General features: G+C 47.4%; 1 protein-coding gene across 10 annotated transcripts in view; it reads right to left on the reverse strand.

Annotated features, from left to right (window-relative positions):
• The window catches only part of L3MBTL4 (L3MBTL histone methyl-lysine binding protein 4), a 379209-nt gene that overhangs the window by 273638 nt on the left and 81702 nt on the right, over positions 1 to 23869 (reverse strand). For all 10 annotated transcript variants that reach the window (XR_013831388.1, XR_013831389.1, XR_013831390.1 and 7 more), the window contains exon 5: positions 10163 to 10254. Coding sequence is in view for 7 of the 10 variants with exons in the window: in XM_079943122.1 (XP_079799248.1) it covers positions 10163 to 10254 (92 nt within the window). In the remaining 3 variants the exon portion in view is untranslated. The remainder of the gene's footprint in view (positions 1 to 10162; positions 10255 to 23869) is intronic.

Consider the following 23869-nt stretch of genomic DNA (forward strand, 5'->3'; position numbering starts at 1 on the left):
TGGTGCATTACTACAGCTTCTATGTTCTCCCAGGCATCTTGCACTGAATCTTTCATCCTGGAAGTGTCTTCACCAAGAAATACTGCACACGATGAAAGGTTATGAAATGCCTTCCTTGCTTTTTCCTCAAGAAACTATGATTTTCACCTAAGCTAAGAGTGGAAATTACCAAGAATATTAGAACCCCTTCTGACTCCCTCTTGTTTTAATCACAGAGAAAATGGAGAACTTGAAAAATACACACACAGCACACACTCACATACATATACACACACACTGTTGTTTTGTACTCTTGTTTAATGTGGCTGTTCTTAATGGTGGAGAAGTGGGGTCCATGATGTATTCAAGGGTTCTGGAAACCTTCTGAATTTTAGATAAAATTTTGTGCACAAATCGATATAAGCACTTCTCTAAGGAGATTATCAATAGCTTACATTAGATGTTCAAAGGGGCTAAACCCCCCTCACCCCCCCAGAAAAGACCAAGAGCTGCATGGCTGTCCTTTATAGGAACCTGCCATTAATCAAGCCATGGGGACTTCCCTGGTGGCGCAGTGGTTGGGAGTCCGCCTGCCGATACAGGGGACATGGGTTCGTGCCCTGGTCCAGGAAGATCCCACATGCTGTGGAGCGGCTGGGCCCGTGAGCCATGGCTGCTGAGCCTGCGCGTCCGGAGCCTGTGCTCCACGACGGGAGAGGCCACAACAGTGAGAGGTCCGCGTACCGCAAAAAAAAAATCAAGCCACGGACTAAATAACCGATTTAGGAAACTTCAATAAGCAGAACACAGAAGCTCATCATGGAAATACACGTGAGGCAGCAAGACCTGCTTCAGATTCTGCTTCTTCAAAGTGATGCCTATTTTTGCCAGCTATTTGTTAGGCTAATGGAGAAAAATCATCCCCTACCTAATTAAACATAACTGGCTGCAAAGCTTCAGTTAAGACGGCAGTGAAGGATGGCTGATTGCGTAGTTTTAAACTCTCATTTTAGAGACTACGTCCTCGTTATTTTGAACATTTTTCGTAGGTTAATTCTGAATCCCAAACTGCTATCAAGATTATACCAGGAGGATCCTACAAACAGAGAACACAGAATGCAGGGCACAACAAAAGTGCACTTTAGTAAGTTAGTCAATGGAATTCCTACTGTTTCTTTGTGAATCTATCCTACCGTAATCTCAGATGCAGAAATTCTCATTTCCCTGGAACCCACTGACCTATTGATAATAAGAAGTTTGGTGTGTGTGCGTGCGCGTGCGTGTGTGTGTACGTGTGTGTGTGTGTCTCCAGCGACCCTAACCTAACCACTGACTGAATTATAGTCCAAGAAACAGAAAGAAAGCACAGATCAGAGTGGGTGAAATACTGCTGAACTTAAGCAGCTTCAGTCTAACAAAGATCTTTATGAACAAAGAAGAAGAGTCCACACAGTATAAAATAAAGAACTGCTCAGAGAGAAATTTTAAAAATAACTCTTGAAGTTATCTGATAAGTCATTGGCCGTCACTGAGTGGATTTCACAAATCCTCTGAACCTAGGGTCTAAAACAATAAACCCATGTATTTTTTTTCCTGAATAACTAAACTCTCCCAGAGAAAAGAGATGAGGATACTTCTAATATAAATTTCCTTTAACTGCAGGAAAAGAGCCGTGAAACGGTCTACCCTTGACTCTAAACGCCACTACTTTCTTCTTTTAATTTCCCTTCCTCTGAACATGACATTGGGCTCCCAGCTGGAAATGCAGATAAGCTGCCCTGACGGGGGCTTCAGGCCCCTCCCAAGAACAAAAAGCGCCTGATCTGTCTGGCTCCCCCGCTTCAGATCTGCTGAACTGCTTCACAGCCCGGGACCTTTGAGTCCCACCGTTTCAGAGGAGTGGATTCCAAGAGAAGGAAAAGGCTCTGACACCCGAGATCAGGATGCAGCTTCAGTTTTGCTCCATAACTGAGAGCTTTGGAGAATATGAGAAACGAACATGAAAGGGAATTCGCTCTGTTCTTCAGAGTCCCAGCAAGCAATCAGCTTAAATGACTGCATGGTGTAAGGCCACATTCTGGTCTGCAAACACACTTCTTTCCCTGCCCTTGATACGTGCCTTGTGTTTTAAACCCCAACCAAACATCTGAGTATAACTGTTTTCAAAACATGTTTGGTTTTTCTGGGGGAGAATTGTTAAACACCAACGAAGTTATCTTAAAACTGGGGGACAACACAATACATATAGACGACAAAAACAAACAGGTAGATAGACAAGCACACCTGAGGCAAATTTTTAAAAAAGCATATGAACTGAGGCTGTCATGTGATCCTCAGCATACCCAAGTTCACAGTATAATGAGGAATTTCATTACAGCTTATAAAGCCATGCATGGTCATCACGTGGCTCGTGACTAATATTTAAAGTGTTAGCTAAGACGAATCTACATTAAACCTCTGAAGGGGAGCTCAGTGATTATCAAGTACTTTGGAAACATGTTCAAAGCACAGAAAACCTGACATCTGACTGAACTGTTTTGGTTGGAAAGGGTCTAGCTTTCTCAAATAGTTCCACACGGGGTTACACCAAATGTGAATGTTCACGGCAGCATCTTTCTGCACTGCGGAACTACACACAAATCCAGGCTTTATGGAAAACAAAACACACACACACACATTTTTCAGATTCTGTTTAACGTACTGGCATATTTAGAAAAATCAGAGGTTTAACTATACTTCAGGTCTGGGTGAAAAAGTTAAATTTAGGGAGAGGGTGAGTTAAACTCACTGCTCCCGCGAGGACTTGAAGTAAGGAAGGACAGACAGTGGGAATGAGTCTGCACAAGGTGCCTTGTATTCGGGACCGTCAGGAGATAAGTTAGGAAGGAGTCTTTTCTCACCGGCTACCCTCCGCCCATCATCCTACAGCTGGCTGGGGTTTCCTTATCAGGACACAAAGCATTTCTTTCTGAAATCATCTAACAGATGGTCACGGACAGCCGGAGGGGTGGGGGGCAGTGCAGAGCCCAGAGCGTGGAGCGTCAGGGGTGCAGGTGGCACTGAGGGAGCCACAGGAGGACAGGCAGGCACCCTGAGTCTGGAAGTCTGGACAGTAACTCTGCCTCGCTGAGGAGACGAAGGAGGTCACCTGGGGAAAATACCTCTGCTCTTCCTCACGAAGGAAGTCAGTATGTCTTCAAGTGTGAGGGTAACAGGGAGAGGCTGGAAGGCCAGTACCTGCCAACGTTAGGGTTTTAGATGAAGCTCCAATGGTGGGTGGGCTGTAGCCTGGCCACACACCCCAAGGTGTGCGGGTTGGGCCATGGAGATGATGACACCTCGGCTGGCAGGCCAGGTGCCAACAGAGGGCAGCCAAGGGCGTCTCCATGTCCATCCAGGCAAGTCCTGCCGGGAGTATGCCCGGAAAGCAGGCCCGGGGAGAAGAGCCTAGAGAGCAGGGCCCGGGGAGCAGGGCCCGGGGAGCAGGGCCGGGGAGCAGGGCCTGGGAGCAGGGCCTGGGGAGCAGGGCCGGGGAGCAGGGCCTGGGGAGCAGGGCCTGGGGAGCAGGGCCGGGGAGCAGGGCCGGGGAGCAGGGCCTGGGAGCAGGGCCTGGGGAGCAGGGCCGGGGAGCAGGGCCGGGGAGCAGGGCCTGGGGAGCAGGGCCGGGGAGCAGGGCCTGGGGAGCAGGGCTGGGGAGCAGGGCCGGGGAGCAGGGCCGTGGAGCAGGGCCGGGGAGCAGGGCCCGGGGAGCACGGCCGGGGAGCAGGGCCGGGGAGCAGGGCCTGGGGAGCAGGGCCTGGGGAGCAGGGCCGGGGAGCAGGGCCGGGGAGCAGGGCCGGGGAGCAGGCCGGGCTGGCATTCCAGACAAGGGATGGTTCCGAGAAGCACAGGACTGGGACCCAAGAGAAGAGTGGTTTGAAGAGTTGCTGGCACTTAGTAAAGTGAACTACACGTCAGACACGGCATCATGCTGAACATGTTATGTACATCGTATGTGAGTCTTCAGCGGTCCCGGAGAGGGGGTGATGCCGGCTGCCTTTTTCAGCTAAATCAACTAAGAGTCAGAAGAATGCACTACAGGCCCCTTCTCTATACAGTGAGGGGGGAAGAGGCTGGAAGGACTTGAAGAGGCAGGCTATGAAAAGCCCCGAGTAAATAAAAGGCGCTCAAAAGTGTTCCTGTCCCAGGGAACCAACACGCAGACAGGAATTAAGAAGGAAACCCAGTCAGTCTTCCAGGAGATTACAATTCCACTAAGGAACAAAATACACCTACCTGTCATCCCAGAGAATGACAACTAACGTGGTCAAACACACCCAGTACACAAATGATAAACAGAACCGCACTTTACAAAGATGATTCTGGCAACCACCTGCAGGACAGGTTCACGGCGGGGCCAGCCTGGCTTGAGAGCATTTAAGAAACTTGAGCTACAATGTGTGTGGGGAAAAAGAGCAGGGCTCATTCCTAAATTAAGGCAGGAGTGGTAGGTGCACAGAGAAGGTACTGAAGAATTAGGAGGTGAAGGTGAGCTGACTAAACCACTGAACACACACGGGGCACAGAGAGGAAGGACCCCCACCAACCCCTCCCAGGACAAGGGGCTGGGGATGTAAGCTGCGCCGCAGGCAGGAGAGCTGTGTGCCATCGCAGGGGCCGGGGTACAGGCAGAGAGACGGAGAGGAAGAGCCCCAAGACCAGGAACCCGGTGCGTCTGGAGGAACGGGGTTCAGGAGATGATGAGATGCCCGGGGAGCCACAGAGAACGGCCTCAGACTACGTCACAGGAGAAGGAAGGGCCTGCGAGGCGGGGGCCGGACTGAGCACCATGAGGGGCTGAGCATGGACAGGGTGCTGGGGTGGGGAGGTGTAAGATGAAGCTGAGCACGTGGCGGATCTGAAATCCTGGGGGTCACTTCTGAGGGGGAGCATCAGGCAGCGATGGCAGGAAAGGTCAGGATGCAGAGGCTAGAGGAGGAAAAGGTTAGAAGAACCAAGGAAAGAGAAAACGCAGCCTGAAATTTTAAGAAGTTACACCAGACTCGGGAGATAAAATGGAGAGGAAAATGCAGAGCCCAGGGCAGTGTTCGTCTTCAAGCTGGAATCAACAGGAGTGTTTGTAACCTAGGGGGTGAGGACCCGTGTGAGGATGAGGACCGATGCAGCGGATCCGTGATCTCACGGGAAGCAGGACTGGGAGGGCTCCGCGCACAGATAAAGGGATGCCAGACGGAGGAGGGAACTTCATCCAGGGCAACAGGGGAAGGAGGAAGGGCGGTGCAGGGAGTGAAGGCTGGTGACAGGAAGTGAAGAGGGTCTCACCATATCCATCCCAGGGGTGACCACCTCCTGCCGGGAGTGAGGGAAGATGCCTCAGAGAGCCGCCCTCCTAGGAGACAGGGGGCGACCGACTGAGGCCCTGGAGGGCGGCCAGGCCCGGCCACGGCACGCAAGGCTCTTGGGAAGCAGAGGCCACAAGGGAGCGGGTGTGCATCTGGGCTGGAGCCACTGAGGACGCTGCAACGCTTGTTTCACCCCAGGTGGGGAGAGCGGAATCACGGGAGGATAAGGCGAGGGAACAGACTCATAAGAAGTCACTCGGGCCAGGGGCCAGGACAGAGAAGCACCAGCAATGGAAAGGAGATGGTGGCACCTGTGGTCGGCAGGACAGTGGCCCCCGAAGACGTGCAGGTCCTAATCCTGGAACCTGCGATGCTGGTACCTCACACGGCAAAAGGGGTTTTGTGGACGTGATTAAGTGAAGAATCTGAAGATGGGGAGAAGGTCCTGCAGTGTCCAGGTGGCCCAGTGCCATCACAAGGGTCCTTATAAGAGGGAGGCAGAAGGACCAGGGAAGGAGACGCGAGGATGGAAACGGGCTGGAGTGACGTGGGCCCACAAGCCAACGGATGCAGGTGGCCCCCCAGAAGCTAGAATAGGCAAGGAAATAGATCCTCCCCACAGCCTGCAGAACGAATGCAGCCCTGCTGGCCCCAGTTTAGACTTGGGACGTTCTGAATTTTAAGGTAATAAATTTGTGTTGTTTCAAACCACTGTGGTAATTTGTTACAGCAGCAAAAGGAAATTAATACAACACCTAGCCACATGGAATTCAAATTAGAACTACATTACTAAACTATAAAAGATACATGAAGACATCCCAGAGACTTTTAACTTTCTCATGATTACTTTCATTTTGTTCTGAAATACCAAACTATTTTTTAAATGTGCAAGTCTCCCTGCTTTTCAGGGGCCTAATCTACCTGGCAAGCCCATGCCGGCTGGAGACAGGAACACCTGCCTGGGGATAAGAAGCAGAGCGTCCCGGGAGGATGGCCGAGGACAGCAGGGATGTGGGGCTTGCGGGGGCTCCCTGTCCCCAGAGGGCAGTTCAGAGCTAGGGCGGCTGTGCTCCCTCAGCTGGAGCCCGACAGTGATCTGACCCCAGGTGGAGATCTGGGTCCCGTCTTCATGCTACTCCTGTCCCGTCCGCCGCCCTTCAGATGTGCAGATGGGGGCGCCTGGCAGGTCCGAGCAGACAGGGCAGGGTGGGCGGGCCAGGGCAGCTCCATGAAAGAGGGGGGTCTGAGGGGAGCACGGACCCATGAGGTTCAAAGAACGAGAGACACCAAAGGCCTGCAAACTCGGATAAAGATGGAATAGTCAAGCGGAGCCCGCATGGGGACCAGCCCCACAGGCCCGGAGAAGCCCCGTGTGACGGGCCAGACCCCGCGGCCTCAACTCCAGGCCGACAGGTGTGGACCTGTGACGATCGACAGGAAGGAAGAAGGCTTTAGGGAGACACATCTGATGAGGAGATGACTGTCAGGGAGAGAGGACAGAGAAAAGTTCTTAAAACCAACGTCAAAACAATCTTTTAAAGTTTAAATCAAATCGAGATTGGCACATTCCACCAGTAATGAAGAGAAAATGTTTTAAAATTTTCTACGTCAACAGAAGGTGTTTACATCCTTGTATACTCATTACTCCAGATGGTAAAATAAATTATAAAAAGTGAAAAACTTTGTCTTGTACAAAAAGATATTTAAAATAGACCTACAAGATGCAAAAAAACCCACGTGCAAATGAAATAAGTGTACTCTTCTTTAAAAATACCCACACATTTTCTTGGTAGAATCCATATCTGATCTGCATGACAGAACTGACAGTGTGTGTTTCTGTGTGTGTCATTGGTATGTTTTCTAAAACTCGAATATTAGAATGAAAACTATATATTAAAAGTAAAGCAATACTCTTTTGAGTAGTTTTCCATTCAGGATATGCAAACTATTCTAAGTTTTATTTTCAACATTTCACTATTAAAAGCTAAAGAGTTCCATCTCAGCTGGCTGACCTGAACACCATGGTTATAATAGTTACACAATGAAAATGCACATTAATAGTCAAGAGCACAATACCAACACAAAACTGAGTTCAGTCTGATCCTCCTGCTTGGAAGGCTCGCGTGTACCACCTGCCTTTTTTATTCTATTGAAACCTATTTTCGATCATAAACCATGCTTACTTCATCTTACATATATATATATACACACACACACACACACACACACACACACATAATATATGTATTGTGTATATATAGCATATACAGAGCATATATATATATGTACAAATGCTCAGTTAGGGCAACATCTTCCATCCTCAGGACAAACCAGATGTAACAGGTGGTGACTTCCCCTTCACACGCAGGTGGGACGAAGCCCCATCTCAGCTCAAAACACCTTGTAAGCTCATTACTTGCATACTCCAAGGACAATCAACAATTCTCCCTCGTGCTGTTATCACGTTTTCTGGGCATATCTTACACCCCAACTGGATGGCCAAACTTTAAGAGTCCGTGTCACAAGCACACTAGTGTTCCTGTCCAGGCCTTACGTGGTGCTTCGCACACACGGAGCCTGAGTTTCACTGTCAAGCCACACGTGAGTGGCTTGACTATGAAGCTCCGAGTGAAGGGAAAGGCGGCCACCACATCAGATGCGGCTGCTGCCTGCTGTGCTCATGCCTCACTGTCACCTTCAGAGCTGACAGAGGTTAGAGTTCAGAAGCTTGAGGAGGTCATAGTTTTAGCCAAGGAACCATGCTGATGGTGTGCCCTGCCCCCTGCTCCCCTCCCCTGACCTTCTGGGTCTCAGAAGGTCAAGGGGGAGGCTATGTGGCCCACAGCCCATCACTACACGGTCCCCAACGCAGCCTCAGGATCTACTTCAGGACAGAAATCCCACACTTGCCCTGGAGGTGCCTCTGTCAGCACTAGGACCCAAAGGGAATCTGGGGAGAAACTCCATTCTGCGTGAGCTGATGGACCTTAAAGGATCTGAAAGAAGAAAGTCTGAGAAATAAAGCGAACACACACTGGCTGAGATGAGGGGAGAAGGTGGGAGCTGGACGGGGGTCTAGCACTTTGCTGCCATCGGCCAGAACTCGCCCTGCCCTGGGAACCACACACACTTCACCCCCAACATCCAAACATCGGACACAGTCCCAGAGGGTCCTGGTGGAGGTAAGAGAGGATCCCTGTCCTGGGGTCCTGGTCCGAGGACACACGCAGGTCTGATTCCTAGGACACTGTGCCCTTCTTGGTCAATCTCCGCCTTCATGGCTTCTGGCTGCCTTGAGATCCTGGATGGTCATCTCACCAAGCACAGCCATCGGGTCACAGCCTGGCCTGTGCCCTCGCATCGTGGATCCCAGCTAGGCTACATCTGCCCTTGGAGGTCACAGAAATGCACAGGCCTTCGCTGGCTCCTGGCCTGAGCCCTCTACCCTCTGACCTGGAGTAACCACTGCAGAAAGGGCATGAGACAGCACAGGGCGAGCTGGAAAGGGCGATTACAAGTTACACTGGGTCACCCCAGTCAGAGCCAACCCTCTGTAAAGAGCATCTACACTCAGAACTAAGGAGAGGTTTCCGGAAGCCACTCAACACAGCTGGTGACAAGAGTACACTGAGAACAGGCACTGTGCATCCTGTCACCTCAGGAACTTACACACTTAGTGGAACGAACGCCCTAAGTCTTGTCACATGACAGCAGTGGGGGCAGCAGGACCCGAGTCCTCAGCAGAACCTGCACAGACCTTAAGCCTTCTCCCCCAGGGGACCTCTACCCGCGCACAGGAGCCCCGAGGAGGCTTCCAACCCATGGCCTCCCCGGCCACACCCTGAGGTTCTAGTTCAGCAGGTCTCAGGAACATGTACGTCCGTGTTTTCCAAAGCTCCCTGGAAGCACCTGGTATGAGGACTGGGTGGAGAACCCACAAGTCGAGATTCAGTGTGTCTTAAATTGTGAGGTGCCGACACTTGGCTCTGCTTTCATTCCGTGCCGGCTACACCTCTTCTCCCCGGTTCCACTGCCATGTCCTAGATTAAAACTGCTAGCCTTCTCACATAACAAAACGTACTACAAGTAACTCAACGGATGTCATGACAAGTGAAGCAAATAAAAAGTTTTAGCTTCTCTCTGCTGGTTAAGATGCAATATAATGATGCAAATCTGATACGATTTTTTAAAATTCAGATCGCCCCTGAAATAATGAAAACACAGCCCGAGAAGAAGAGAAAGGGCATTGGAAGGTTTGGTACCTTGGGTACCAAGATGAACCCCAGAGCTGCAAGCCCCTGGTGCCAGGAGTCATTGGGTGGAGCAAGTCTACCGGGGCTGCTCCGGGCGTCCCTACAATCAGGGACAACCTGCTTTAGGGGGTTCACTGTCCCCTCCAACATGCTGCCTGACCCACCACTTCATGCAGCACATCAAAACAGATGCCTGGCACTGATCCTTGGGTGGACAGATGCAAGTAACATCGGCGAAGAAGAAGAAGGACTCACGCTTGGTGTCTACCACGTGCCTGTTATATCCGACGTCCTTCACCCATACAGCGACCCAAGGAGGCAGGTGTGGTGATTCCCCTGCTTTACGAACGAGGACCCCGAGGCACAGAGAGACTGGATGGCCTGTCCGAGGTGGCAGCGCTAGGTTTCAACCCAGGCGGGGCCGGCCCCAGAGCACACACGGAGTCACTAAGGCTTGGATTAGCTTTGTTATGTCAATCCCCAGCAAAGCCTACAAGCCAGATAAGTCGGTATGCTGTCTAGGCAAACGATTTCATTTCTAAGTGTGGATTCCCTGCAAAACTGCAAGACCTTCAGGGATTTGTTCACCTTGGAAAACAGCTCAACGGGCGCTGCCACGGCCTCCTGTTCCTTCAAGTACTGCTCCCAAGACCAGGCCTCACGCGTGGCCACCGCAGGGGCTGGAAGAGAAAACACAAGGGCTGTTCTTGACACAATTAGTGACTGAAAAATTATGCAGTTGAAGATAAATCCAAGAAGGAGGCTAATTACTTAAACTGATGATCAGAAGACCAAGCAACTAACAGCAAGGAGCCTTATCGCTGGCGTTCTGTGAGCATCCGGTACAATCACGTCACCTCACATCCCCAGCTTTTCCTGGGTTAGAACAGACTTATGAACACACCCCATCACCGACCACTGACGACACGCAGGACGTGTGCCCCCAGCCCCGCTCAAAGAAGGGAGAACAGGCACAGGTTCTCTAGAAGGTGATTTGGTTACTTTTAAGGCAAAGGACCTGAACTTTTTTTTTGTAATCTCCTTTCACTTTCCTACCTCCTCTTTGTGGGAATGCCAATTGGTACAACCTGTCGAAAGGCAACGTGCAAACTGTCAAAAGCCTTAAAAATTATTTGCATACTTTGAACCAGCCATTCTCCTAGGAATTTGTCTTAATGCAATTACAGTGATGTGCCCAGGAGTTTATCCTAGAACCCTTCATAATAGGGAAATAGTGGAAACAAACTGAAGAGAGGGCTGATTAAATGCACTGTACAGACGTGTCGTTTTAATAACAGCTCATAAAATTACATTGCAGAAGACTGCTGAATGGCAGAGAAAGGCTATGTTAATGATACACTAAGTGGGGAAGAAAAGTTTAGGAAACAAAATGATCCTTTTTGGTAAAGTATATAATGGAAACAAAAAACACTAAAATCATGTAAATCAAAATCATAATTGAAGTCATCTTTAGGTGCCGGGATTATAAATAATTTCTTTCCATTTTTCTTTGTACTTCAGTTTTCTGCTTTTCTAGATGAATAACTATCCTTTGTAATTCAATAAAAATATCATTTTAAATAATAAAAATCTGGCAAAAAAGATTAATAATTATTTTAAGTTTATATTCTATGTTCCAGTAACTCTTTCTCTAGGGTTAATATGCTAAGGAAGTGGTCCTGATAAAAGCTGATGGTGAAAATGGACATCACACAATTATTACAGCAAAAATGCAAAGTAATATTAACATGGGAGAAAAGTTAAATAAATGATATTTACATATACACATATATACATATATGATTATGAAGTCAAAAACTATACTTTTTATAAAATATCTTGGGAATTTTCTGGGATATCTTGAGAATTTATTATCAAAGTAAGGACACAAAACAGTATATATTTTATGATCTTAATTTTTAAAATACAAATTGTTATATATATTAAAACATTCGTTTTTCACATACTTATAAAGCCCCTTCTTCATGCAAAGCAACAGGCCTATATGTGTGTCTGCATATACAAACACACACGCACAGAAAAGAAATTGGAAAGAAACAGCAAAATACTAACGGTGATTATACGCGGGTGGTGGGATTAATGTAAATATTCTTTCCTTGTTACTTCCTGCAGTTTTAAAATTCTCGACAAGCATTATTATAACCAACCACACACACACGCACACTTGCACACACACACTCATACACACACGCTCCTGGAGAATTCTGGTCAAAAGGGCTCTGTGAACATTAATTTTAACATTTATCTTGTTGTGAAGTGTTCCCGAGCAAGGTCCAGATGGTGAAAGGTCAGAACTACGAGCATGTTGGCGGTGACAGGTAGTTAGGCACACCTCCAAGTCAAACATTCGGAACCTCTCAAGACGGTAAAGCAACCTGATGGAATAACAAACACGAAACTCCACCAGCTGTGCAGGAAGAAGTAATATGGACTTCTAATCACTTAAAAAATATGTTCTGAGCTCCTCTTCACATGCCAAGAAGCATGCTGCCCACTGGAATAAGAATATGACCCAGTCCCTGGTCTAGTAAATGAAAAAGAAATAAATAATGTGTATAATTTTTCCCTTTAATATTCATATATACAATTGACAAAAAAAAGTAATTTAAGCTCAGGTTATAAGGAAAAAATCATATCAAATTACAGTTTAAAACAGACCCACAGAGCATGCACATTAATAACTACTGTTTATCAATCACAAGACACTGACCTGTTCTTGCTAAGAAATACACTTATTAAAGTAAAAGAATTTTAAAAAGCACTTTAACCATCAAATAAGGCTGAGAGAACTGTTATCAATGGATTTCCTTGCTTTGGAAACAGTGCGACATCTCTGTGTGATTCCCACCAAGGAGCTCGCAGTCTGTTAGCCATCACAGCACTAGAAGATTTGCTGCCATTTCTACACGACATGAGATATTTTATTCTGCTAAACACAGAAAGGAATTTGATAAACCCTGAATATTCTCTGGTAAGATTACTCAACATCCCTATTTTCACATAAGCGTTTTACAACATCACAATTATAAGCGTTACCAAAAACATTACAGCAGCGTTGGCTCCAAAGCAAATATAAATGTCTCGTTTTCTACAACAGCTGTGTTCCTGAAAAACCTGTGTGTGAGGGGTGACATCACCATGTCGTCCCCAACGTAGAAGAAGGTCATTCCTCACAAGAACCACGAACAACTATTCAAGACCAAGACACACTGAGAGAACCCAGACCCGGGGGTGTGGTTGAAGCCGCGCCTGCACCACAGAGACCCAGACGGATGCCCAGAAGGACACAGTGGGAGGGGAGAGTAGGGGCTGCAGGTGACGCTGACCACACTGCCCCTCCCCCAGGCCTCCCCAAGCCTCAGGCTCATCCAGTGGGAAATGAGGACCCTGGGGACAACCGGCCCTCACCCCCAGAATCCTGGGTCACTATGTGGGAGCCCCTATTCTGACGTCGCCCCACGGAGACTACAGTGGAATCTGGAGGGCACAACGCTGGGGACTGACTGTGATGGAGAGGGGGGAGGGGCTCATGACATCCGCACAGGGATCTCAGGATGGAATTCACACCTGCATCACCCAGGTGGGGACCCCAACCTGAAGCTCTGCTCACCTGCAGAACCAACTCAGGGTGCAGTCTGATGAGGGAGCTCGATGGGGTGCATACCTGCCTGCATTGGACCCTCAGGGAGGAGTTCTGTTGGCCCTGAGCCTGCTCTGCCCAAGCCCACGCCAGGTGTTGCGTCCCAGCCCACCCACATAGAGAGAGCCTTCCAGACCCATCGACCAGAAGCGCTGGGACAGTACTGGAAGATGTGTGCCTGGCGGCACTTGAGCAAAGCCTCTGGCCCCGTTCAGTCAGGGAACTGGGGTGCGGGTCAGCTTGAGGTAAGATGACAAACAAAGAGCTTTACTGGCTTTCAAGCTGCTTCACCCACTGCACCTAGGCAGGGGACCTACCTCACAGCCCTGCTCACCACCGAGTACAGCCTGTCCCCCGGGAATCCACCCAGACCACAGGGGACACTGTGAAGCCCACTCCACAGCCCTCCGCACGTGGGCGCCTGAACAGGGAGCACAGCCTGGGGCCTCCTGTGTCTGCAGAGCAGAGCCAGTGGCCTCACCCTCAGTGCACACTCAGGCCCCCAACAATGAGCTGTGCAGGCCCTAGGTCGCAGCCTGCTGCCCTGCCAGGGAGGGAAGCTAACTCACACCCCATCCACTACTGAACACGTGCCCAGTCCTGGCCGTCCAATGAGCCTGACCAGAGCGCCCAGGCGACTGCAGAGCCCACCCTCCAGCCCCACCTGGGGAGGAGCCCAGCCAGCCGTCCTGTCCACCTGCTCTGGGCCGGGGCACAGCCCCCATCCCTGTCCTCTGAGCTCAAACAGATGCCTCACCCCAAATAAACCCTAACAGCTGTCCCACCTGCCCAAGGGCTTTACCAGCAGACATGCCCAGAAACCCAAGCCGAGCTGACTGGTGAGGAACCGTCTCTGCCAAAGCAAACTGCACAGCCTGGAAGACGAGCCCCACTACTCAGACGCACAGATTCCAACGTGAGGAATCAAGGGTCATGAAAAGCCAGGTAACTATGACACCAGCAAAGGAAACCAATAAAGCTCCAATGACTGACCCTAAAAAAGAGGGAATTATGAACTGTCAGACAAAGAATTCAGAACAGTCCTCCAGAGGAAGCTTAATTAACTACAAGAAAACACAGACAACTAAATGAAACTAGAAAAACAATGCATGAACAAAACAAGAAGCTCAACAAGGAAACAGCCACCATCGAAACAACCACAACAATAACAAAACAGCCCTGGAGCTCAAAAATACACTAACCGCACTGAAAAGTTCAACAGAGAGCTTCAAGAGTAGACCGGACCATGCAGAAGAAAGGCTCGGCAACCTGGAGGATAGGACACTGGAAATTCCCCAGTCAGAGGAGCAACAGGAAAAAAGGAGGATAAGAGAAAAGAAGAAAGCGGGGCGGAATTATGGGACTCAGTGAAAAGAAACAATATTCGCATTATGGAAATTCCAGAAGGAGAAGAGAAAGAGAAAGGAACGGAAAGTGTATCTGAAGCAATAATGGTGGAAAACTTAGAGAAATGGACATTTCACATCCATGAGGCCCAAAAGGGCCCCAAACAGGTTGAACCCAAATAGGATTACACAGAGACACATTATAATTAAATAGTCAAAAGTCAAAGACAAAGAAAGAATTTTAAGAGTAGCAAGAGAAAGAGAGACGTCACATACAAGGGAAACCCCATAACACTATGAGCGAATTTCTCAACAGAAGCCTTTCAGGCCAGGAGAGAATGGGACAGTTTATTCAAAATGCTGAAAGAAAGCAGGGTCAGTGCTTGGATGGGCTGGAGGCTGGTGGCGTGTGCATGTGTGTTACACCCTATGAAAGTACAGGTGCACTTGAGCCAGGCCACGTCCTCACAGACAGCAGACACTGGGATGCATAGGGTTAGCTCTTAGAAGCACCCCCTTTACAAAGGGCTCACCATGTCTAAGAGGACCAGGCAGCAACATCGCCCTTGGAAAAGGGGTTGGCACACTGAGCAGGATACATCCCAGACCAGATACCTGTTAATCCTGTAAACCACAATTGTGTCCTGCTTTATCATTTCAGATCTGGAGTTTGGAATAATTCCGTTTATTTAAATGGATAGAAAACCACCTCTACTCCTTTATTTCAGCTCTTTATATGAACAGTCCTCCATATGTGCGTGCTAGTGTTTTTTGTTCTCAACTCCTCTTATAAAATTCCATAACATAAAAAGCACAGCATGCTGTTTAAAAATGGAAAGAAGCCCTAGCTGTCATCTAGCTCTGATTTTTTTCAAACCTTAAATTTCTTTCTATCTTGTAATACCCTATAATGGAAAAAAATCTGAAAAAGAATATATATATTATATATACATATATATAAAATATATATATATATATATATACACACACACACATATAACTGAATTACTTTGCTGTGCACCTGAATCACTGTAAGTCAGCCATACTTCAATAAAAAACCAAAAAATATTATAACAGTATATTGTTAATTGAAGGTAATTTTATCATATTTAATTATATCAATGATTTTAAACATTCTCTTCCTCATTTAAAAAGTGATGCATGCTGATTTTAAATTCATTGCCAAGAAAAGGCATGATCTGTCAACAAACAAAACTATATATCAAATTTTCTTTGGGGACCAAACATACATTAAAATTTAACCATATATTATAGAATCAAAAATAGATAAAAACTGTTTCCAAAAATAAATAAACAAAAATTTTTAAATTAAATTAAAATGTTTCATCAATAGGGGGGCTATAAGAATATTCTCTCTAGTATGACCCCATTTTTACCTACAAAAGTATCTTTCTAGGAGCCCCATCATGAGACACCCCGTGAGTACAGGTACGCTGCCTGTCCCACGCTCTGGCCACTTGGCATCACATTCATCCCCCTTGGAGAGCAGAGACTGACAGATGAAGCCTCACCTGACACTAAGAACACCTAGTTCTAGGAAACTGCACAGTATTTATTAGTGATTTTCTAAACTAAAATTGAAAATGGCCGGGGGTGAAGAATGAATAAACTGTCATTCTTAAGGACAGAACCACGTAAATCCTATAACTCATGTCCCTGAGAGACACCTCCCCAATTCCATTAACCATAATCACAGTCTTTGACACCAACGTTTCAACTTCATTTCAAAAGTTATGTTGCATCCGGCTCCATCGGCAGCATCTTAGAAAATGTGAGAAAAACATTTTTTTTTTGTTGGTTGTCGGTAGCAACCAACCAATTTTATTACACACAGATATAAATAATGCCTCCCTTTGTGGTACCAACTGGAAATGATACAATTTTCCCAACGTTCTAACAACTTGTCACTGCTGGGAAATAACCCCAAAACGGAAGCTCCATGAATATAACTGCACTTCCCAACCTCTCACATGGTAATAACTCTGCGTGTCTCCGTAGCAAGGACTTCTGCCTGCTCTGCTGAGAACATTTTTCATTTGCAAATGTAGGCTGCGTCTCATTCCAGTACTGAATTCAAAACCAGTTGTTGCTCATTTCCCTGCGTGTAGCGGGTGCTGAGAGCCAGGACACGCCAGGAAATGCTCGGGGACTTGACTCGTGCTCACGTGACACCTACTCTAGTGGGGGAGACACACGTGCAGACAGACAAGTGTCACCCTCACCCGGCATACGGGGGGACTCAACGTTCCTGTGAATAAACAGGCAGACGCAAGTGTTAACGTGCACCAGTTAAGAAACCCAGACAATGCATCTGGGAACAAAATAAAGAAGGATTAATTCTGACCAGAGGACGCTTCCTGGAGACTGCTGCTCTCCCAGACAACCAGAAAGTCAGCAGGCAGTCCAGGCAGGGGCAGCAGGAGCAAAGGGACAGGCTGCAGAGGGAAGAGCCCCTGACAACGCCCGTCTGGGCGTCACCACGGAGCCTGTGGGACACACGGAGCAGAAGGCAGGGTCGCTGCACGGGGAGGAAGTAACCGTGGAATCGGGCAAGTTCTTCCAAGTCGGAAGGAAGAACTTGCTCTAGCACCAGTGCTGAGTAAGAAGGAAACAAATGCCAGAGACAAAGACTGAAGGCGGAACGATGACAACAGTCTAGGCAGAGGTAACGAGGGCGTTCCCTAGAGAAAGGCGGGGAGCCAAGGGGCGACGCAGAGCTAAAACCGAAGGACCTCGGCCAACAACTAACTGTCAGGGGCGGGGTGGGGCAGGGCGAGGTGGTCCAGGGAGGAGGACCCATCGGGGGAACCCAGTGGGGGATCAGCAAATCGAGGGAGCAACGCAGGAGGCTGCAAGGAGGACGGGTTATTGTCAGAGATGTTGAGTTTTATGTATCCGGAAGAATCTAAGCATATATATCCAAGAAAAGGAGATCCCAAATTTTTCAGCAAGAGGAAACAACTGAGAAACGTGGAGAAAGAAGAACCAAGGTCAGAACGTGCGCATCCACATCGGGGTGAGTGAAGAGGTGGGGAGGAGGACGGGGACAAGGGGAATTGGCAGGGACCCAGGGACACACACAAGACCCGGAAGTCAGGGTGGCAGAGGGTCCCAAGGGCTGAAGGACCAGCACCATCCGATGCGGAACAAGGTCCAGTGAGACCAACCTGGGAGAAGCAGCTGCGGCCAGGCGGCCGGGGTGTCACCGTGACCTCAGGGACAGAGGCCGGTGGAAGAATGTGCTCGGAGGTCAGACTGCACGAGGCCAAACCCTGAAAAGAAAGTCTCAGGGAAGCAGCAAGTGTGCCACACTCTGAGAGGCTTGCAGACGAGGAGAAGAGACAGGTCACAGGAGAGCTGGAGGGGCACCAGTCACATCATGAAAAAGGAGCTCTTCTCATTCTTAAGGACTGCAGGCAGCAGAGGGCATTTCAATCCATCAGCTGAGGGACAAGAACCGGAAGACAGAGATGAGGCTCCTAGAAGAGGGGGTGACCCAGGGGGATGTGCAGGACAGAAGGCTCTGAGAACACAGCAGAACAAGGAGAGAGAAGACATCACCCAGGACCTCGATCTCCATGACCAGAAGTGCGTCACGCTGGGAGCACAAGGGCAGGACAGTGATGGAAATTCCTCTAGGACAGATGTGAGGCCCACGAGGCCGTCCTGAGAGCCGCTCGGCCAAGCCGGTGACTCTCAGAGGGGCTCCCGGCAGTCTGGGAGCGGAGCAGATAGTTCAGTCCATGGACAGCTGGGCACTGATGAGGAGACAGCCCAGTGGATGAGGGCACCAGCCTCGAGCACATAAGATGAAATGCTCCAGAGGCCCCACGTGGCCAGGGGTGCAGGAAGTCAGGAAACTACTGACGAACACAGAGGAACAGAAAAGCTAACACACAGGACGCGAGTGCTTTGACAAGCCTCCACGGAACAAAGGAGTAGAAGGACCCGTGGTTCTGAGGGTGTGACCAAGAGAGGATTTCAGGGTCCAAAATGCGGTGACTCAGCCATTTCCCCAGGTGCTGCCACAAGTGGACAGAATAACAATGCACAGGACCAACACCGGAAACCTGTGTGCAGCAGAGAAGAGAGGTGTGTAAACAACGTATTCTAATATGGTGGTTTTCAAAGTGTGCTCACCCCCTGGAACTTGTGAGAAATGCAAATTTTGGAGGCCATACCCCAGACTTAATGATTCACAAACTCTCCACTTTTAACAATTTTTCTAAGTGATTCTGATGCATGCTTAAGTTTGAGAACCACTGTTCTTAATTAACGTGAAGAAACCTACAAAGTAGAGAGAAAACTAATTATGGTTGATATCATCAAAGAAGGCTTCCCAGATGATGTGACATGTGCCTTAAAGGATAAAGTTCTCAAAGTGTGGTACTCAGAACTGCAGCATCAGTATCACCTGGGGAACTGTTAGAAATACAAAGTTGGGGCATCAATCAAAATCTTGGGCATCTACTGAATCAGAAACTCTTGGCGGGATGCCTGTGAGCTGTTTTCACAAGCCCTCCCTCTGAAGCAGCTCATGTTGGAGAGCTCCAGCTCCGGAATGAGGGTCAACTCCAGCTGCAAATGGCCCTAGAGACAGGGGCAGGACTGAGAACTCTTTGACCACAGTCCTGTTCTTGAATTTCCAAGAGTCCCCATCCTCCTCCAGCATGAATTTTACAGTACGGCCCATTTCCTGAGGAAGCTGGAGTGCTCTCTCTTCCTTGCAAAAGAAATCTAATTAAAACACCACAGGAAGAATTTTAGTCTTAAGCCTATATACACGCTGTGAAACCCGCAGAAGTTTTTAAGGAAAGAAATGCCATAATAAGTTTGGACTTGTCTCTCCTCTGCCCTGCCCATTGCTGGTTTTTTGGTAGTTTTGATTTTTTTTAAAGACACTGCTGGTTGCAGTTGTAGAGATTATGGAGTAGAATAAGGAGAGAGAAGTGATACCAGAGGTAGCAGAAAGGTGGCTGTTTCAACAAGCCAGCCCTAGATGAGGAGGTCTTTTAATCTGTTGATGTGTGAATTATGTTGGCAGATTTTACAATACTGAACTCTGTTTCACTGGTGAAGTTTACACTACTGAATACTATACCCTCCTTGGTAATAGGATATCATTTTTCTAATATATTGCTAGATTATACTTGGCAATATTTATTTAGAATTTCATATTTGTATGTGATATGCATTTGCAGTCTAGAGTTTTGGTTTTTGGTTTTTTTTGCGGTACACTGGCCTCTCACTGTTGTGGCCTCTCCCGTTGCGGAGCACAGGCTCCGGACGCGCAGGCTCAGCGGCCATGGCTCACGGGCCCAGCCGCTCCGCGGCATGTGGGATCTTCCCAGACCAGGGCATGAACCCGTGTCCCCTGCATCAGCAGGTGGACTCTCAACCAATGCGCCACCAGGGAAGTCCTAGAGTTTTGGTTTTTATATTACATTCCTCAAATCTCATATGCTGGCTTCATAAAAAATTTTTCACCTTTTTATGTGGCTTGGAAGAGTCTGAATACCACTGGAATGATCTGTTCTTTTAAAGTGGAAGAATAGTTCAGCTGTGATCCTGGCTGGACCTCATCTTCCAGTCTCTTTTACTGTATGACCTATTCAAATGTTCAACTTTTCCTGGGTGCATTTTGATAATCACTAGCTAGGAAATCATCCAGTTACTCCAGAGTTTCAAACACGTTGCTACAGAAATGCCTGTATTATTCTCTCTTGTTTTAATTAAAAAACAACAACAACTTCTCCCACATCTTTAGTTAGTTTTCCTCACTTGCTTAGTAATTAAGGTTAAGATGCATATATTTAGGAGAATGGGTAAATGGTGACAGTATTAAAAGAATAGAGAGAAAAGAAGACTGGGGAGAGTGATAACCAGGTGGAATCCACTTCCAGCTTGGAGCTGAGATTTGAACCTGCAGTGAGGCAGAAACAACCGGGGTACCATCCAGATAACAGCAGTCATCAAGAGAAAAAGTGCAAAATGGGAAGAGAATCATAGCTGAAACACAGCGGAATCTCAACACTCAAATGGAAGGCAGAGAGTAAAAACCTGATAGAAGATAAAGCACTGAGACATAAAATCCAGGACAGACTGATGTATCAGGATACAAAGAGAGAGCAAGCGATGAAGGAGGAGGAGAGAAGAAAGAAGAGGAGGACGAGGAAGGGAAACAAGAGGAGGTGGAGGAGAGGAAGAGACACTCATCACCTCAACTGAGAGATCAGACCAGACGGGTGACTGTGGACACAGGGACGAGAACAAGGAGACAAGGCCAAAGAGGTGAAGGGTCACTCGAACAGGGGGTTGAATGCGCATCAGGGTTCCTGAGGGGGCCCAGGTCTGTCACTAGAGGAGAAAGAAGAACTAAGAAAGCTCCAGGTTCTTACGGAAATATTCAGGTGATGGTGAAGTTTACAGTAAAGAGACATTTGTGTGCAGATTTTCCCATGTTAACTGGTTTCCCCCTTGATATGTAGTGGAGGTGGGGAAGGCAGGTCTACGAGAATAACCTGTATTACCGAGACACCGTGAAGAAGACCCAAATGACTACAGGTTGATATTAAAATACTCCCCTATGAATACCATGCTATCAGTCATCAAATTAACATCCGTCTGTATGAGTTGGCAATATCCTCTTCATAAAATGATTAACTACATATTTCCCTTGATGTTTGCTTCTCTGTATCCTAGAGACATCTCCTGTAATCTGGTGAATATAACAGAGCTCCAGTTGTTACTGCTACTTTCATTAATTTAATTAATTCTGTCGATCAGAATTTAGAGTTTCCTCTACTCAAGACATCCCCTGCTGGACTTCAATTAATGGACATACTTAAAATATTATTCAAGATTGTTTAGGGACTTCCCTGGTGGTACACTGGTTAAGAATCCGCCTGCTAATGCAGGGGATACAGGTTCGAGCCCTGGTCGGGGAAGATCCCATGTGCTGCAGAGCAGCTAAGCCCGTGCACCACAACTACTGAGGCCTGCATGCCCTAGAGCCTGAGCGCCGCAACTACTGAGCCCACGTGCCACAACTACTGAAGCCCACGCGCCCAGAGCCCGTGCTCCGCAACTAGAGAAGCCACCGCAATGAGAAGCCCGCGCACCACAACAGAGAGTAGCCCCTGCTCGCCACAACTAGAGAAAGCCCTCGCACAGCAACAAAGACCCAATGCAGCGCCCCCCCAAAAAAGAGATTGTTTGTTCTCTTGATGCTGAAAGTGTTTAAAATAAATTATTCCCCAAATCATATCTTAACGTCACAGCTTGCTAACCTTTCAAAACACTAATCATTCTCAGGGAATATAAGTTTTAAATCCATGAAGGAACACTGAATTTCAGTTCACTAGCAGACCATTTGGGGCAAAATAGAGTAATTTTATTAGTTGAATGATAAATTAGCACTGTTTAAAGAAAATTTTTAATGTAAAAACATCTAGAACGGTTTTGTGAAATTAAATTCCTGAAAAGCATATTCAAAGCAGCAGCAAGGATTTCATTAGTCCCCATCGGCCTCTTTGCCACTGAGCTCTTTAGGACTCTTTTGTTATGAGGGCCCCTTGGTCCTGACTAGAATATTAATGCTGTGTACATGCAACAGGAAAGTGCCATAACTGTAGACCTCGCGACTAAAAAACCCTAAAATAAAGGAGCTCAATAATGGTGCCATTCCCTTAGCAACAGGTACACAATAATTCCCACTTCCTGCAAGGAGGCTCAAAGTGATTCTGCAACTTAGAACTTGTGGAGGCAGAATAACAGCCCCCAAAGATGTCCCTACCCTAACCCCCAGAAACTGTTAACATGCTATGTTATATGGCAAAAGTGATTTTGCTGCTGTGATTAAGCTTCTTGAGATGGGGAGATCATCTTGGCTTATCCACGTGGGTCCAATATAATCACAGGGGTCCCTGAAAGTGCAGAAGTTTTCCCAGCTGTGGTCAGAGGAAGATGTGACTATGGCAGAAAAACCCAAGAGATGCTCCTTTGCTGGCTGTGAAGACAGAGGAAGGGGCCACGAGCCAAGGAGTGCAGGTGACCCGTAGAAGCTGGAAAAGGCAGGAAACAGTTCCTCCCCTCGAGCCTCTGGAAGGGACGCAGCCCTGCCCACTGACTTTAGCCCAGTGGGACCCATGTCAGGCTTCTAACCCGAGGAACCAGAAGACAACAAACTTCTGCTGTTGGAACTGCTAAGTCATGGTTACAGGAAACTAACACTGAACTGTAATCAGGAATAATTGATATTTAGTAAACTGTTCAAACTCACTACCAAAAAGTTTCTAAATGCTCAACAAATGGATCAAATAATCATACTTCATTAGCCTGAAAAATAAGTAGGAATCCACAAATAATAAAATAGCTTAGGACAAGAGGTATCACATAGCATTTACTGTATTCTCTGATTTGAACTGAGGTTCACTGTATAAAATACAGAAATTATAAAAGAACTTTAAAAACACATCCATAGCTAATATTTTCCTGTCCCATTAAGCTGATGCTTGGGAAACTAATTTATAACAGCACATGTTGTCTAGAAAAACCTTGCACTATCCTAGCGTTTTCTGTACAGAAAGCTTATGATGTTAACTCTCCAAAATAGGTTTAAATATAGTCATAAAGCTTCGGGCTGGGAGGTATCTAATAAATAAGCTAATCACTCTAAATATGAAAGAAGTGATTTCCCCAAGGTTTAGTTTTGGCATAAATGTCTTATTTCATGGCTCCATCACTCTGATAAGCCATAAATGTGCACTAATTTAAATAGCTGGTTTCAATTCCCAAGGATCCTTTCTGTGCTTTAAAAATCATCAATAAAATATAGCTTCCTTGTCAAACTACATCCTGAATTATTGAATTCAGACTTGTTATTATAAAAAATTAATTACGACAACTATCAGCGAAAAATAATTTCTCCTAAGATACCAAGCCCTGTGAAGACAATTATAGATAATTAAAAGTACAAAGAAAACGGCAAACCATAGGCTCATCTCAGTAAAATACTTTTCAACACACAGCAAAATTAAAATAGCAGTGTCATAAACTTCTAAAACCTGGCTTTCTATAGCTTTATGCTTAATTGCATAAAGCAACATAGGCAACATCTCCATCACAGAGACCGATCCATTCTGCGTAGAAAGTGTGCGTCCAGAGTTCTGTGCAGGGTCCCGGCCCTGGTTCTGGGGGCTCCGTCTGAGACGCTCGCTGGCTTCTCCTCCTCTCCCGGCGGGGCGGGTATCCTCAGCCTTCTGCTCA

This window comes from Stenella coeruleoalba, assembly GCF_951394435.1.
Source record: "Stenella coeruleoalba genome assembly, chromosome: 14".
Lineage (NCBI taxonomy): Eukaryota > Metazoa > Chordata > Mammalia > Artiodactyla > Delphinidae > Stenella > Stenella coeruleoalba.